Source organism: Squalius cephalus, assembly GCF_949319135.1.
Source record: "Squalius cephalus genome assembly, chromosome: 21".
NCBI classification, from domain to species: Eukaryota; Metazoa; Chordata; class Actinopteri; order Cypriniformes; family Leuciscidae; genus Squalius; species Squalius cephalus.
Genome location: NC_137142.1, coordinates 11,909,387 through 11,927,083, shown reverse-complemented (window position 1 = coordinate 11,927,083; position 17,697 = coordinate 11,909,387). Strand labels below are relative to the sequence as shown.

Below are 17,697 nucleotides of genomic sequence, written 5' to 3'. Positions count from 1 at the left end.
GAAAACTTTCATGTTTTTTATACATGACTGTGGTATGAAGCAGGGTGCGATTGCTAATGAGAGACAGATATCAGCGTCACACGGGAGTCCCGCGGATATAAAGGAATGAGGACATTTCATTCTACCGAACTACCCGCAAGTGCTGAATTACTACTCACACAGGTCAGTTTATTTAATGAATTAAACTTGTGAGGTAACGCAGCTCTGTTTCACTTGGTCTAATGTTACACTATCACACTAAACAGCATTTGAGTGTGTTGAAAGTTATAATGTTATTCTATGTGTTAGTTTGTTGGCTTTATGAGACTAGCAGTAAGCTAGATCAACATTAGAATAACATACTGATCATATTCTGACATTTCATCATGTTGAGCTATATAGCACTGATTTATTTTATGTACATTTGCTCACTTGTCAAATAAAGTGCAAGAGCGGCGTCTCGTCAAGTCGTGAAGCTCTGTCAAGTCGAAGTTTGCCGCGAAGCTCTCGCCATCTCGAAAACGCCACGCCGATATTGATCCTCATTTTAGTTATCCCTTTGTCCCAAAGTCTGCTTGCCATGGTCCATAATGTTTGAACTAAACAACAACAGCGTGCCGCTAAACATTACACAGTTGTCCACATCTGTCGCTATGGCAGTACAAGCGGAAACCAGGGATAACGTGGATATTACGTCATTGACAGGCGACAAGTGACAAGGGACGGGCACTATTTAAAATTGTGGATTTTTCTGAATTTACAAGTTCTTGGAAACATTTAGGATAATGTAAGTACACAATTGAAAATATATAACACTGTGCAAGTGTTTTTTGGATATTTTGATACAAAATTCGTACATATTGTACCTTTAAACACTGCACGTGTAGAAAGTTAAAGGCCTGTCCTCTTCTAACTCGTAGTGAAAACACTTGAACTGGTTGTTTTTAACCAGGTATCATCTTTCCTTTCACAGAATAACCAGCTGGACATTAACCAATCAGGATTTAAAATCTGACTCCAAATCATTATTCCTCATTCTGCTAGATCTATCTGTTTTTTTCCCCGTTTTTTTTTTTTTTTTTGACACTGTTAATCATCAGATCCTTCCGTCCACCCTCTCATCACTTGGCATTACTGGATCTCCACTTTCCTGGTTTGAATCTTACCTCACAGGTAGGTCTTTCAAGGTTGCCTGGGGAAGGGAGGTATCCAAAACACATCATCTGGTCACCGAGGTACCCCAGGGATAAGTTCTAGGCCCCCTCTTCTTCCCATATACACTACATCACTGACACCCATTATAGAGGCACATGGTTTCTCCTACAATTGCTATGCTGATGACACATAGCTCTATTTTTCATTTCAACCAGATGATCCCACAATAGCTGCATGGATCTCAGACTGCCTGGCAGACATCTCGGCATGGATCATCTCAGCTGAATTTCACCATCCAGACAGGTTCATCAATAATAATCCCACTGAAGGCCAGCTGGTCATCAAAGATTAGCCCAAGATTCCAGGCCAAACTCAAAGGCCACATTGCAACAACAGCACGAAAATTCTACGCTACTTCACCGTTTCTTCATCTATGCTCTCACTATACCTTAATCCGTATTCTAACTTTGTACTATTCTGAATGATGGCTGAAACTTTGTATGGCCAGCACTTCTCTTTAAGATTAACTGCTTGTTTTATTCCTCAACTGTTTGTTGCTTTGGATAAAAGTGCCTTCTAAGTGAATAAATGCAAAATGTAAATGTAAACAAATGTACCATATTAGGCTACTCTTTGATGCACCTTGGAGTACTGCGGTTGTAATTAACCAGTATCATGGTATTACCATCTGATACCATCCTTTCACAATGGTAATGACATATATAGTTTTAGAAATTAACAGTACTAATTTGCTTTCACTTTGAAAGGAGACTAATTAGGATACATTAACTGAATTTAATTGATATTTTTTAATATGTAGAACTCAACAAGAAATTTTAAATGAAAGTTTCGTAAACATTATTCAATGTTATTAAGAAATGTAAGATTTAAAGTTTAAAAACTTCCTATTTTATACTTGCATTGAAGAATACTTTCCGAAATTCTGCCCGCCAGCAATTATGTCCCATTTGCATTCTGAATGGCCGTTTGGCTAACATCTATTTGCATTTAGAATTATGATTGTTGTTACTTTTTTTAAATATCTATATAATACAACCTCATTTATGCTGGAAATATATGTTGTCAAAATGTGTGTTTATTCACACACAGAAAACAAGACATATTTAGAGTATTGACAACAGGCATTTCATTTATGCACTCAAATCTAAGCTCATCCAAAACCTTTACACCATTTCCTTTGCTGCATTGCAAATCTAGTTTAAAACCTTTTTTTTTTTTGCTCATTTCCTTTTGTTTCAACTTGCAGATATCTAAGGTGCCACTACATATAGACATTGAAGACTCTGACATCAAAGGGAATTGAAAATGAACATGCTCTGTCTAGAATTGGGCAGCTCTCAGCATGCACGTTATGGATCAATGGACATTAAGCGAGGTGTTGTTAATGGTTTGCACTTCAGGTTGACTTCTTTGACAATTTTTTTGTGTTTGCTAATACAGCGCCTCAGACACAGTACCTGTGCAAAGACGGGAAGCTGCGTGAGGCAACCTCCATTTGTGTCCATTTGTCTTTGGAAGATGGAGAGCGAGGAAGGGATGTGCGTCATATTCCAAACAGAAATAACAAGGACAATAACAAATAAATGAGAGAGGAGGTTTGGCTAGGCGAATATCCAGCAAACATCTCAGCACAGAAGTGACTCCACAGGTGGTGAGGGAGGAGGACATTCGTTGAGTTTGTGTGCATGATAACTCTCAGCTAACCTACGGGTTAGCCAAGGACACCAATTGATTTGGCACTGGTCTTTAGACCCATTTTGGCATCCTATAATGGTTGAAAGGATCATTACCGACATTGTATGCAAACGTATGCATTTTACCTTTCTAAACTGCATTCTCACTATTTGAGGTTTGTACAAAGTCTCCGTAATGCCCTTTGGCATCAAACCTGCCACTATTGGTTGCAATGGCTGAGACGGACAGAGTTTGCTAATGGAAATTTCCTTTAATTAGCATGTCAGTACTGGCAAACATCCTTAGGCTATTTTCCAGGGCAGAGCAATAGCTAGTGGGGACATTTAGGGGAGGCCTGTCTGTCTGTATTTCAAGGTCCAGGAGTTACACGGTTTGCTTTGTTTCCTCAAGTCAATTTAAACCAGTCTATCTATCCTCTCAGCACATTAGTGAAATGTGGCTGTCATTTTTTGTCAGTTACTTTAATAGTTGTATGTTGTTGTATGTTTCTGAGAAGTTAGGAGGTGTGTCCTCCTGTCATTATTTAAAAAATTAAACGAGTTAAACCGTGACATACCATTGAGATGACAGAAATAACATACTGCCGCTATATGACAGAGCCAAACGCACACAGCTTAATGGTGATTGATGATGTATTTATTTTTAGAATAGCTGAGCTGCAGATTTGTTTCAAAGCTGGAGGCACATTATTGAAAGGATTGAATGGTTTTATGCAGGTTTTACAGAAGTAACAAATGTATACATGTACAGTGTCTACATGTTGTGGTTGGCTTACAGTTGAGTCAAACGCTTTAAGGTTTTCTAAAGGTGTTTTATAAAAGACACCTTTGACTCTAAATTCTGATTGGATGAGCAGTGTTGTTATTGTTAACTAAAAATATTTTAAATAATTTTAATTGAAGTAAAGCTGGAAAAAAAGAAAATGCGAAATGTTGCCTTGCAACTTAACAGAAATAAAGTAGGCTACTAAAGATACTAAAACTAAAATTGAAATAAGAATAAATTAAAAGCTAAATATAAATATATATAAAAAAAGAATAAAACAAAAATGTACACATAACATAATTAACTATGCCTTTTGCCTCAAACTCTACTGCTTATTATTAGTTAGTAAGGTATTTGTTACGTTTAAGTATTGGGTAGGATTAGGGATGTAGAATAAGGTCATGCAGAATAAGGCATTAATATGTGCTTTATAAGTACTAATAAACAGCCAATATCCTAGTAATATATATTCTAATAAGCAACTAGTTCATAGTGAGAATTGGACCCTAAACTAAAGTGTTACCACGTTTTTCAACTATACACAGCTTCCAAACTATATTACTATATAACTATATTACAAACAAAAGCTTACTGCAATGTGCCTAAGAACATGGACAAAATTACTGTAAAACATGGCTAATATTACTAATACTGTTTTTACAACAACAACAAAAAAACATATGTCCAAAAAAGTAATACCATGTTTTTGTACATTTACTATGGTAATACCATGTTGTTTTGGACTTTGCTTGCATTTTGCTTGTAGTCCAGAGCAGGCACATTGCGGGTAGTGAAGCCTGGTACGTTGTCCCATCCATGCACTTGAAAAATTAAGTTATGACCCTTCCTTTAAGTACCATGGTATTACCAAATAATGTACCATACCACCAAAGTAATTTTATGTATGGGTTATATGGTACAGAGAAGCACAAGAGTGATATTTTAAGAAAAAGAAACCAGCAACAGAAGATTGATATGCTTTAATAAGATATCAGTGCAGAGATACAACTTATTGGGTAAAATTTCCCATACAGTAATGTCAACAATAATCATAACAGTATTATAATAATGTCAATATACATTTAACATATTAAAATATGTATTTGCTTACTTTTTAATGAGAATCTGGCTAATTTATGTATCAGCATCCTAATGTTGTCTTTAAAGCTGAAGAATAACCATGAAACCAATCGAGCAAATAAGAGTAGTATCATTCAAAATTCAAATGTCGTAAAGGGTTCGCGGGGGCTCAGTCTGGTGAATGACCTTCATAGTAGTAAATATTAGACAGACATACATGTACCAGTACTCTCTGCACATTCAAATGCACAACTCTCACTGTAACATCATCATCATCATGGCTGCACTGCTTTGAGAAAACTACAGACTGGACCACAAGTTCACCATTTCCTCCGTTGGAATTAATATCTGAAGATTCAAGTAATAAGCATTGCTTTATAGCATAGTTTTGAGTGACTAAATGAGCAGTGACCTAGATTTGCTAATGTTAAAGCACCTGTAACAGTTTAAATATGAAATTATTGCCATTTACTAAAATTCAAGCTTTTTAAAAGCATGTGAATTTTTCTGACCCAGCCATAAAAAACAATTCAATGTAGATGGTTTATTCGGGGAACAACAATATAGTTTTCCCTAGACACAAAGAGTGTTCCACATTATCCAAGATGAGGAAAACTTGCAAAGCTTGGACACTTGTTATCCGTCTACCAGTCTTTTTGTGTCTACTGAAATCTAGTCTGTGAAATCTAGTTTTAAAACTACAAATTGTAGCGCGTTACATATGGAACGACAGAATACGACGGAAATTATAGTTAGTAACTTACACATTTAAGGTAATATAATCGGACTACTATTTAAATACTTTTAGATTACTTTTGACCTAACCTGTGTAATCACACAGATTTAAAATAATTTTGTACCACATTGATATAAAAATACAAAGAGAAAACAATATATATTACATTCTACAACTTTAAGTGCTTTAGGGGTTTGTGAATTGATAAAAAGCTAATTCTAAATTCATAGAATAAAAATGTAGAATGTAGAATAAAAATAAATAATTTTAAAATTAAAAACAAAACACTAAGAAAATATATATTTTATTTAACTCCATGTCAATTGTAAATAGTAATTATGAATAATTTACTGTTTGTAATAACAAATATCAATAAAAATAATCTGATGATGATTAATATATTTTTCCACAATGTTTATTTATTTCATTTATTTTTGCATTCAGATAAATGACAACTATAGTTAGGAGAGATTTGGAGATCTAGACACATTTCGTGCCATTCACTCCTGTGCTGTATTAGATTTGCTTAGTTGTGCATAGCCACTCTCTCAGAAACAATCTTTGCCCTAATCCATCATAAAGCAACACATCTCCAGTCTGCTCACAAAAAAACTGGCTATTACTTTAAAAACTGGATTGTGTGCCAAACCTTATCTTTGTACCTTGAATTACTTTAAATCTTATGTGTCACACTTTTTTTTCACCAGGGGTTTAGATTTACATTAGAATTTAACCGAAGATCTAAAGTTCTTTGAGAATGTGTGTAAGCATAACAGTACAGACAAATCAACAACCATAGTTCTTGCTACATTACTACATATTGTAGCGGTCATACTAATAGACAATTTGGATGCTTTAGGATTCAACTTTAAAGACAACCTTAGGGCAATTCAAATAAAAAGATGCAAGTTATGCAAGTTATGTATGCATATGGGTCAGACTGCATAAAGCACCATCTTTAAACAACGCAAGAGATCACTAAGATTAAAATTAGGGATCCAATATGCTACATATCTAAAACAGATTTTTTTTTTTTTTTTATTCTAAATTTTGAACCCAACTGTACTGGCCTGCCAATAAATGTAATATGCATTTGCATATTTCCAGAAAATGCCACCAAGAACACACACAGGACACCAGCACTGCAGACTCTATAAGGACTCTGATTCACATCTACTGAGTAGACAAGACAAAGTACCAGAACAAATAATTGCTTAACTTTTTCATTAAGGTAGAACTCTATAGTAGAAATTTTAGAGCATATTCCTTTAAATATGTATGTTTACAGCTAAATTGACAAAAATATATGTATTTAAAGTGGTCTCCACTATAAGGCAATAAACAGGTCAGAGTCAGAAACACAGTATCGCTGCGAATCAAACAAAGGCACATGAATAACAAAAACATTGAAAGTGGTCAGTGAAGACAAGGCTTAAAGACCCCATGAAACGGCGTGCGAGCACAGTTTTCTTTCCTTTGTTGAAATTTCCTGCTGAAACAGGAAGTTTGGGTTGGAAATACTGAAGGATTATTGATTTTTTTTATATAAAGTGCCTTTATGTTATGTTACAGTCTTGAACCATGATTTTCTATTTACTAGCTTATTGCAGAGAGAAGGACATGCTCATTCAGATAATCTGATTGGACAAAAATCGTTGTAGTGCAGGATGATGTCATCAATATTTTTCTCCATTTTCCTAAAAAAGTCAAGCTTTTAGTAGTACATTAGCAGAGTGGTTCCCAACCTTTTGTCCTTGAGACCCCTCTCCTTATGTATTGAATATGTTGGTTTATTATAATAATCCATATCATTTGTTTGTTTTTATTCAATATTTTTTTATATTTCACATTGAACTATTTTATTCATGATAAATTACATTTCCTGCCTTTTCATTTAGTAGGTTTTGCCATTTCTGCTTATTATAATGCATTTTTAAGGGGCTTGTTTTGAGAATACTATCTCCTACCTAAAGCACAATATATTATAAACCAGGTTGCTTTTTTGTGATATCTGGCAATATCCCCTCATTAGGAGCGAACCCATTTGTGTGAGGGAAGTGTTGAGAAGCGAGTGGAAGGAGAGCAGAACATGTATGCAGACTAAAGAGAAGCTATTGTTAATACTATTGATTATTTAATAAAGAGGCTTGGACTCCAGGTTGGGAACCACTGTACTAGCATATAGACAAGCTCAAAACTGACATTTTGATCTCATGGGGTCTTTAATGATGTGTCAGAGGTAGGAAAGTTAGAATAAATGAAAGAAGTTAAGAACATTTAAAAACAAGTAGCTTACAGTAGATTCTTTTTTTTTTTTTTTCTTGCTTTGTCCGACATGGATAGAGAAAAAGACGAGGGAAATATGCTAAAAGCAGTTTCAATGAAATCATCTGACAAGCAGAGAAACACAGCCGAAGACAACACAACATTTAAACTCCTCCAAAAATACTTAAATTCGTTCAGAAACTGTCTCGCAACTAAAAAAATAGCACATGTATATAATTTATGAAGATGTAGACAATAAAAATAGAATCACAGCTACATTTGTCATGTATGCAGTCAGGTAGGTACGGTATGACTGTGAGAGGGTGTATAAGCATGACTGTGTTCAAGCCGAGGTGTGCTAAAGCTGGGATGGTTATTGTCAAGTTGGTGAGGGTGAGGGTGAGATGAGCGATAGGGTTGGGTAAAGTGGGACTGCATTTCTGTGGGCTAATGTAGAAACTGGTCTAAGTGGCCTGATCTAATGCTCTTAGAAGGTCACAGCCCTGCAGCAAATGAAGACTGCCTTGCAACGGGACGTTGACCTCACAGTCGTAACGCGTCAGTTCAGGCAGAGAGTAGGTCTCGAAGGAGGGCCCGATAAGACGACTCGCAATTCCTGCGAACACAACAAGTTCAGAGAATCAGCATCAACAGTGCATAAAGTACAAGTGGAGATGTGTGATTGTATCATTTAAGAGCTCACCATCCATTTTGGAGAAAGGCTGCATGTTGAACTCTCTATAGTTACAACACTGTTCTCGGTAGCGCTTTGCTTCCTGATTATCCGAAAACGGGGTCTTCCTGTGCTGGTGGTCCATTCCTCTATTATGGGTCATGTCTTTGTCTAGGTATAAATACATTTGATTATTGATTGATTTTCTGTGAGACAGCTGCTAAAATCTCCTAACATTTTGCTATAAAGTGCCATCTACTTTTTCAGCAGGCTTGGTTCTGGAAGTATTTTTCCATTCATTTTTAAAAAGTCTTCGTTAAATAGTTAAAAACCATGAACCAAACCAACCAGCTATGAGGTAATTCAAAACATAAACTTTTATTTCAAGCCCCCCTAAAAAAGCATACACACATATTTATATATACATATATGAATAAATAAATAAATAAATAAATAAATGTAGTTTTTCAAAAGTAATTCTTAAAAACACCACTTTGAAATACCTGACAAAGCGCTAGTGCTGAGTGATTTCCTCTCCATGACGGCACAACTCTCATGCCGAAGTCTCTTCCACGCTGTCTGTTGTGACTTAGTGGCGGGTGTCTCAACCTAAAACATATAGGATGATATAAGACTATACTATAAGACATACCATTTAAACATAAAAATGTATATAAAAAAATGTATATAATACAATCAGGCAGATGTTTGGATATACTTGACTGAAGCAGAGGTGGCACCGGCCGATTTTGCCGGGGCTTCTGCTCCGAATGTATTTTGAAAAGTTGACTGACAAATATGAAACCGGACAATAGCCTATGTAAACCATGTAAATCATAAGTTGCCTTATTTTCATCGTGCTTTGGCTTTGCTGCTATCTCTGACTGGTGATCGTTGAAATCTGTCTCACACAGAGACGCACCACGTGAGTGATTTCAGCCTAGAATATCTCCAAGATTTGAACAATCTCACAGCAATTAATTTTTTTTATAAATAACGCAGTCAGCAGCGCTGCACTGTCCTCTGTCAGATGAGATGTTGTCACGGTATATGTCAGAATATAAAACTCAGAAAAACGAACTTTCCTGCTCGAGGCGCACACTGTTCAATATCACGCACTAATGCAATCAATACATCTAGCCTAAATGATCGTTCATGACATTCTTTTAACTATAAGCAACTCAATTTGTCTAGGTCTGTAATATTATTTCCTTTGTATAATGAGCTCGTCACATTTGAATGCGCGTGTCTGTGAGGTAATGTGGGCTGGTGTGGCTACAGAGCCAGGGCTGAATTTTTAAACCAGTCTGCCCCGCGCATATAGGCCTACAATATACATTATTCTCTGTATCGAATCATGTTATCTAATTACCCTCCCCCAGCCCCTGATGTTTCAGGCTCAGCCCCTGATGTTTTTAAAACCTAGAAACGCCCCTGGACTGAAGTATACTGGACCAGACTGAATTCACATTCGTCATGATCTTAAAAAATAGTTTTTAAGACATTTATTTTTTACCAAAACCGAAATTAAAGTTTTCATTTAGCTGAAAACCAAAACCAAATTCATTTAATCAACACTCGAATAAAACCGAGCTGTATATAAACATTTCAATTGCATATAAGGCACATTTTTTTAAAAATTATTTTAAACTTTTAATTTTTTCAAATATTTGTTTTATAATTTTGAAATATTGTTCCTATATTTTGCAAAATTCTCCTCTCTAAAGTCATTTTTTTCTAGCTGACTAATGAGGCATAGACATTGAATGGCTTTTTCTTCAACATACCTTCATTCTTGTTTATTTCATGTTAGCAAAGAGAAAAAGATGCTGCTTAAACTACAACTACGACTACAACTACAACGATCTGTCACGCCACATTAAAGAGCGCATTTAATGTTATAATTTCATTCTAAAATTGACAGAATTTGAAAGTTCAGTGTTAGTTTCATATAAAAATCAACAAAGCACAAAGCTTACTGAATTATTATTGATTGATTATTGAACGATAGGTGCACTTGAAATAATGTTTTATTCACACATCAATAGAATCGACTAAAAGAACTATTAAAAATGAGAAATTGACACAGCTGACGTTTACCTCTCATAACTTATCCAAGTTGTGTTCACAAATTGACAGTCAAATGTGCCTATTGGAACTCTTTCAAGATAAAATATGAGGTAGTTTTTTTTCTGTAGTTTTTAGCATGAATTTATAATCATTCTAAACTGTGCAAAGTAGTGTCCAAACCTTTGACTGGAAGTGTATATTTGAAAACTTAGCAAATCATGCCATTTCAAGTAAAAAATGAACCAACCGTGGTCATCTGCGTGAACGAGCGCTTGAAACTGTTAGCGAGAGCAAGTCGAGCTGGACTCATATCTCTGTAGTTCTGCGCAAAGTTCTCGATGGGCCTGCAAAACAAACACAGGTGTCATCCAATGCAAATCCTATGACTGAACCAAGAGAAACATCCTGTAATATGCAGCATTACCTTTGCAAATAAGATGGCATTCGATTTGCTGGCACGGTTTGGCAAGAGCGCTTTGCAGCTAAAGGATCCATCATTCCAGCCTTGCTGGGTAATGGAGGGTCAGGTGGCCACTGCAGATTCTGACGCCCTCCCATAGAGGACAGTGGGGTGCTGGTGGGATCATGGTAAGGAGGCATCTGCATGGGACCCCTGCTATAGGGAACAGATGGCCATGACTCCACAGATCCTCCGTTGACGCTCTGCTCATCCCCTCCTGAACTCATGTTGGGCTGGAAGGGGTCTGCTGAAGGCGACCCCAAAGGCTGGAAGAGGCTTGTAATGTTGCTGAAACTCTGCTTGTTAGTTACCAGGCCCCCGACCTCAGATACAGGCTCCTCCTGGTAGATGGGATTGAGCTGGAAGTCCTCATCATCCATAGGGATGTAGGGAGCCAGCGTCTCCAAGTCCAGATCACTCAAGTCAGTCTGGAAAGGTCATGTAGGTCATGGTCAGAAAGAATAAAATCTACATATCAACAACTGTTTCCCCTGTTTGAAAAATAATGCACATTCGAGGTGGTAATGCGGCCATGACTCGAAGCGGAGTTTGTGCATTTTTTTTCACAGATGTACATTCTTTTTCCCATAATTCAAAGGCCCAGAGTCAATTATTCCGCTTATACTACGGTTACCACACCTCCAAACATTGTTCAGTTGATGTATTTCAAGACGTATGTCAAGTTTTTGTCCTTAAATCACTATTGTGCGTGTTGCTAATTCCAAAACGTCATTTTAGAGCTAGTAACGGAGGCTTGAGCCACTGATTGCAGATTACTGAGAGAGGTCTCACTGCAAATACAGATGTTTTGAAGTTTAAAAGATTAATGGGAGTACGTTTTTTTAATGTGTAATTGTAATTATTTGTTAAATTTACTAGAAAATTTACAAAAAGAATTTCAGTGTGCAGTCATAAGCAACATCTGCAGATGTTTAAACATATATGATATTAAAGGGATAGATATGGAAGTCAATGGGCCCCATCAACTGTTTGGTTACCCATATTCTTCAAAACATCTTTTGAGTTCAGCAGAAAATAAAAAAAGGTTTGGAACAACCTGAGGGTGATTAAATGATGACAGAATTTTCATTTTCGGGTGAACTATCCCTTTAAATATTAAATAGTAATACAATATTATTAATGTTACAGACTGAATATTTATTAACCTCTTGGTTGCAGGTAGTCTTTGTCTCTTGTGTGTCCAAGGAAAACAGTTTCTCAGTCAGCTCCACCTTCAGCTCATTGTCCACTGGGCTGTAGTAATCTCCGGGGCTGCTGGGCTGTTCAATATATAAGATGTGCATTGAAGACACACCGTACAGTGATCAGTGATCAACAAAATATATGAGGATAAGAAGATTTAGTATTTGAGTTTACCGTAGAGCAGCTGCTTAGGCTGGGAGTAGCACTACTGGGAGACGGAGCTTGAGGCACAGAGAAAGTGGCGGCCATCTTGGGCATGTCTCCAGCATAGCTCGGCTTGTGGCCGTCATGAATAGAGTGAGTAACAGAAGGAGCAACAGAAGACACTTTGCTGTACATTGGGTGTTCCTCATACTGGGGCCGACCTGAAGAAAAGATTTGTATTGTAGGAAGGTAGATGTGGCATAAAAACAGTGATAGACCAATATATCAGCCGGGGTCATTAGCTAGCTGTTTTTTGTTTTTTTGGCCTTTTTGAGACTACACTAGCTGATAACCCTGCATCTGCTTGCCTCATTAACAATGGTTAATGTTGGGTCAAAAAACAACAACAAAAAAAACAGATTTCATCTCAAAGCTAAAATAATAATAGGAAAAAAATAAAGATTATTTAATTAAATAATTATTGTCAGGAAATTATTTATTTTTTAAACAGTATTTTAATAAAAAATAATTAGTAAAAAAAAAAAGAAATTACTTTAATACAATACAAAATTAGTATAGTGGCAAAAAAAAAATTAAAAAAAAAAATAAAATTAGTATATTCCCACCAACATAATGTTACAGAAAATTTTAGGGGATAAATACGTTAAAAAATCCAAATGGCCCGAAATGATTTTCTTTGTAAAATATTTGCTTATATTTGCTTAGTAATTAATCATTATTTATTCATTATTACATTAACAGTTTATTGCAATATACACTATACCGTTTAAAATTCTGGAGGTATTGATGTTTTTAAAAGTTGTCTCTTATGCTCACCAAGGTTGCATTTTTTTTTATCAAAATATACAGTTTTATTGTGAATTAGTCATTTAAAAGAACTGTATTCTATTGTAATATATTTTGAAATGTAATTTATTCCTCTGATGCATAGCTGAATTTTCAGCATCATTACTCCAGTCTTTAGTGTCACATGATCCTTCAGAAATCATTCTAATATGATGATTTGGTGCTCATAAAACATTTCTTATTATCATCAATGTTAAAAACAGTTGTGTAAACCGTGATGCAACAGAAAGCTCAAAACAACAGCATTTATTTGAAATATAAATCTTTTTCATTATAAATATCTTTACTGTCACTTTTGATGAAACTTGCATCAAACTTCTGAACAATAGTAGGCCAATATATCTTTTGTTATTACTTTTTGACTTTTGGAAAGAAAAAAAGAAAAAAGAAAAAAATCTGCAGTATGTTATTTCTTAAATCTAATTTGCTTTCTGCCACCATGTTCCCTGATATCGGTACCATTGTAAATCCCATATTGGCCCAAAACTGAAAAAAAAATATTGTTCTCACCAAAGTCAAGAGAGATGATGGTGTCACCAGGTGTAGGTGCCAGCTGGGTGAGCTCTTCAGGCTCCTCTTTGAGTTTGGTGAAGAGCGCTTCACCTGGATCATTGCCCAGGGCTCTATTGCTTGGACTGAAGAAACTGTTCAAGTTGTGAGGCTTGAACAGAGACTCAGTCTGGTCCATAGAGAAGATCATGGATTTCTCCTCAACGTCACTATGAAAAGAGAGCACAATTTAAGGTTGATAGCTTTTTGTGTCACCATACATACAACATTGTAGTGTAGCAGTAAAGTTGAGTAAGAAAGGAGGAGTTTTTTGGGTTGCGTGAACATTCATCAAACTTTCTCCTTTTATGTTCCACAGAAAAAAAATATTTCATAGTTTTCATTTTTGGGTGAACTGTCCCTTTAAAGGGATAGTTCACCCAAAAATAAAAATTACCCTATGATTTACTCACCTTCAAGCCAGGAAGAGTATATCTTCTCAAGGGACGAGACATTTTTTAATATAACTCTGATTGTATTCGCCTGAAAGAGGAATGTCATATACACCTAGGATGGCTTGAGGGTGAGTAAATCATGGGGTAATTTTTATTTTTGGGTGAACTATCCCTTTAAGCTGTATTTTTTGCCTTTATTGGATTACAAGCGTCGACGAGCCAGAGAACAGAAAGTGCAGATGCAGTACAAACACATCCCAAGCTTTGTCACCTTGCAATTTTTTATTTTTTTTGCCTTACCTCAGCACGTAGTTCACGCACACAATGCACTGGGGCTGGGAGTTGCGACTGTTGTAGATGACGGTACCCTGGGTCTCCACCCACACATAGCCGCCATTCTTAGCCAACATCCTGTACTGACCACTCACCGCCTGGCCTTTACTGCACACTAAAGAGGAAAGAGCAGAAGATAATGTAAAAACATTTTTAGAACACATACATTTTTCTTTACATGTCATTACATTTTCATTACATGTCTGTTCCAAATGCTTTCTCAGAGATCTCCAAAACAACATGTCTGATGACTAAGTGGGTATTGGGTAGCTATAACAAACTGGGACAGACAGCCAGACTGACCCATCAATGAAAGCTAACATAAGCAACAGGACAAACAGAGAGACGGAGACAATGAGGGATTGCTGGTCTGAGTTTTGACAGTCTGTCTCCATGGCACGTTCGCCCTGGACTTGGTCCAGATCTGTCGTGGGAAAGCACTGGCTTTGGGTCATAAGGTTCATTCCCGGCCAGTGCTTGCACTGCTCTGCAGGACGGCAGTGTTGTCGTAGAAAGCCTTGCGACTTCATACACGCGGTTGGAAAGGAAGTCGCATAAAAAGATGTACTGTAGGTTCTAAGAAGAGGCAAGTGTCCTTGAGTCAACAAGCTCGGCCCCACTAAGTTTACATTTACATTTGTGCATTTGGCAGACGCTTTTATCCAAAGCGACTTACATTTCATTTCAAAGTACACATGGTACCCATGACCTTGGCGTTGCAAGCGCCAACGCTCTACTGTTTGAGCTACTGGAAAGCTACAATAACTGTATTATCATGCATATTGTTTAAAAATCTTTATTGTTTGAAAAATAACCTTTTTATTGTTAAAAAAATAAGAAAGATTATTTCTATGTACACTACCATTCAAAATTTAAGCATCAGTACGATTTTTTTCAAATGTTTTTGAAAGAAGTCTCTTAACTCACCAAGGCTGCATTTATGTGATAAAAAATACAGTAATATTGTGAAATATTATTACAATTCAAAATAACTGTTTTCTATGTTAAAGCAACAAGCTCATAATCACGATTTCAGAAGTGAGAATTATGGCATTTCAGACAGCACATGAAGGCACCAGGAGACCAGAGCTGTCGTTATTTTTATCTCACCATGCTCACCGTCTGCGTAATTTCTAAACACGCAATTATTATGCACAGTACAGTCAGATGGCTGAACATATAAGGCTGAACACCGCTACTGAGAGTTTCTACAATTTTCAGTGTGTGAGATTGTCCTGTTTTGTTGTTGCCGGTATGCCAGAGAATGAGGTCTTGAGGCTCCGCCCTCTTCTTGAAAGGGGACCGGGAGCACTAGCTCATTTGCATTTAAAGGGACACGCACATAAATGGCGGAATTTGCCGTTCCCCACCATTGATGAGGAAACCATCCACCATTCGTGAGAAAAGGCTCCCCGCGATTGACAGAATTTTTCGGCTTTCCGTGTTTTCACTGTTATACGCTAGTGGCGCTATGACGTATCTTCTTAAAGAGTACTGAATCTCCTGATCAAAACACATGCGAAGAAGATGCAGAAAAAGGCGATCTCATATGTAATCATATGCATAAGTAAAAGAAACAGTAAACCGCATTTAAATCAAAATGTTACTGAATGAAATGTCGACCCAGGATGAGCTATAGGACTGTGCAAGCATTAGGGGAGTTGATGTACTCAGTCTACTCCATCTGTGTTTTGATGATCTTTCTGAATATGATTTTTTTTTTTTTTTTTTGTGATTTTCTCGTGTTTTTTTGTATGAAATTTACCCACATTAAAGTGTCGCATGTTCAGATATTTATAAAACAAAATATTCTGACGGCCATGAACATTTAGTGAAAATTATCAATAATGCTGGTGGTGACTCAACTTTTTAATTATTTTTTTTATTTTTTTTTATAAACGCTGGTGGGGAAAGAGTTAACATGATATGAAAAATTATCTGTGGGTTATTTTGAGCTAAAACTTCACACACACAGAGACTTATTTTACATATTTTTACTTATTTTCAACATGTTTTAACTCTTCATTTTAATAATTTTCTGTTAGCCATTCTTGTAGGCAAAATGGCAAAAATGTAGATGCTACCAGAGGCAAATTTTATGACGACGAAATCAGAGCAAAATTTCTCTCAAAAGTGAATGGGAGAGAGTAACAGAAAATCCAGAACCATCACCCTGTATGAAGAGCGCTTCTAAATGTATATGCATTTCCTTTCTGAAAAGTATACAATTCGTAAGACTGTGTCTTCATGTATGGGAATGGTTGTTTATTTCTAGTTGTTTGATAAATGATAGAAGCTCTTAGATAGTTCAAGTGATGAAAATGAGCTCTGGTGAGAAAAGAAAGAGACAAATAATTGGTGGATTGAAACTCAGTCACGAGGCAGCCCCACTCTCTTCCTCTCAACAAGCCTAATCCAGATCAACACTTTTTTTCTCCTCTACACACTTTGAAAAGACTCTAATTACATGTTAACGTCATGGCGGACAGAAGCCACTCCACATCCAGCATCTGATTATGGAGCAATCTGGGACACCTGGCCAGGCTGAGGAGTACCGTAGCTGCCTACTGCTGTGTTCTTATCTCCTCTGTCACTCCTAATGGGGTTCAAGATGTCCTAATGGCTGCTACGGTCATCCTTAATAGAGCCAATCCAATAAGGCTCTTTTGAATCGTATTCATAACTCAAACATGTATGCGAAATGCAATTTGTCTGAAATGCAATTTGATTCGGGGGGTGGGTGGGGGTATATATCTCGTTGTTTGCTGTGTGCGGACAGTCTGTTTGTGAACGTCAACAGATATTAGGTTTCACCTCTGCTTAGCAAGAAAGAGAGAGATAAATGAAAGCTTAAAAGGCAATTAGGTGCAGGCAGCAGGTTGATGGTAAAAAGATGAGAGATGAGTAACTGTGGCTGATGTATATGTTGTATATATTATGATGAGATTAATATAATATAATATAATATAATATAATATAATATAATATAATATAATATAATATAATATAATATAATATAATATAATATAATATAATATAATATAATATAATATAATATAATATAATATAATATAATATAATATAATATATAAACAGTACATACATGCATACATTTCGGTCATGACAACTCTGAGTGTTTGGCATGGTAATAGATATGACAATATTAAAATGTTTGGTCTTGGCAGAATAGGTCTACGCTGCTGCTGTTGATTATTTCGAGCAAGTACAGGACTTGCTACTGCCAATACATACATGACACACTGATGTGAGCAAGTAAGACATGCTGCTGCTGTGCAATAAAACAGTC

General features: G+C 36.3%; 1 protein-coding gene across 1 annotated transcript in view; it reads right to left on the bottom strand.

Moving 5' to 3' along the window:
• Positions 1-6,828: 6,828 nt before the first annotated feature.
• epas1b (endothelial PAS domain protein 1b) overlaps positions 6,829-17,697 on the bottom strand; it is a 48,042-nt gene continuing 37,173 nt past the window's right edge. Inside the window, exons 8-16 of the mRNA XM_079854633.1 lie at positions 14,358-14,505; positions 13,624-13,832; positions 12,277-12,467; positions 12,066-12,179; positions 10,864-11,327; positions 10,687-10,783; positions 8,873-8,978; positions 8,400-8,540; positions 6,829-8,312 (exon numbers count right to left, since the gene is read on the bottom strand). Of these exons, the coding sequence (XP_079710759.1) occupies positions 8,161-8,312; positions 8,400-8,540; positions 8,873-8,978; positions 10,687-10,783; positions 10,864-11,327; positions 12,066-12,179; positions 12,277-12,467; positions 13,624-13,832; positions 14,358-14,505 (1,622 nt within the window). The 3' untranslated portion in view covers positions 6,829-8,160. The remainder of the gene's footprint in view (positions 8,313-8,399; positions 8,541-8,872; positions 8,979-10,686; positions 10,784-10,863; positions 11,328-12,065; positions 12,180-12,276; positions 12,468-13,623; positions 13,833-14,357; positions 14,506-17,697) is intronic.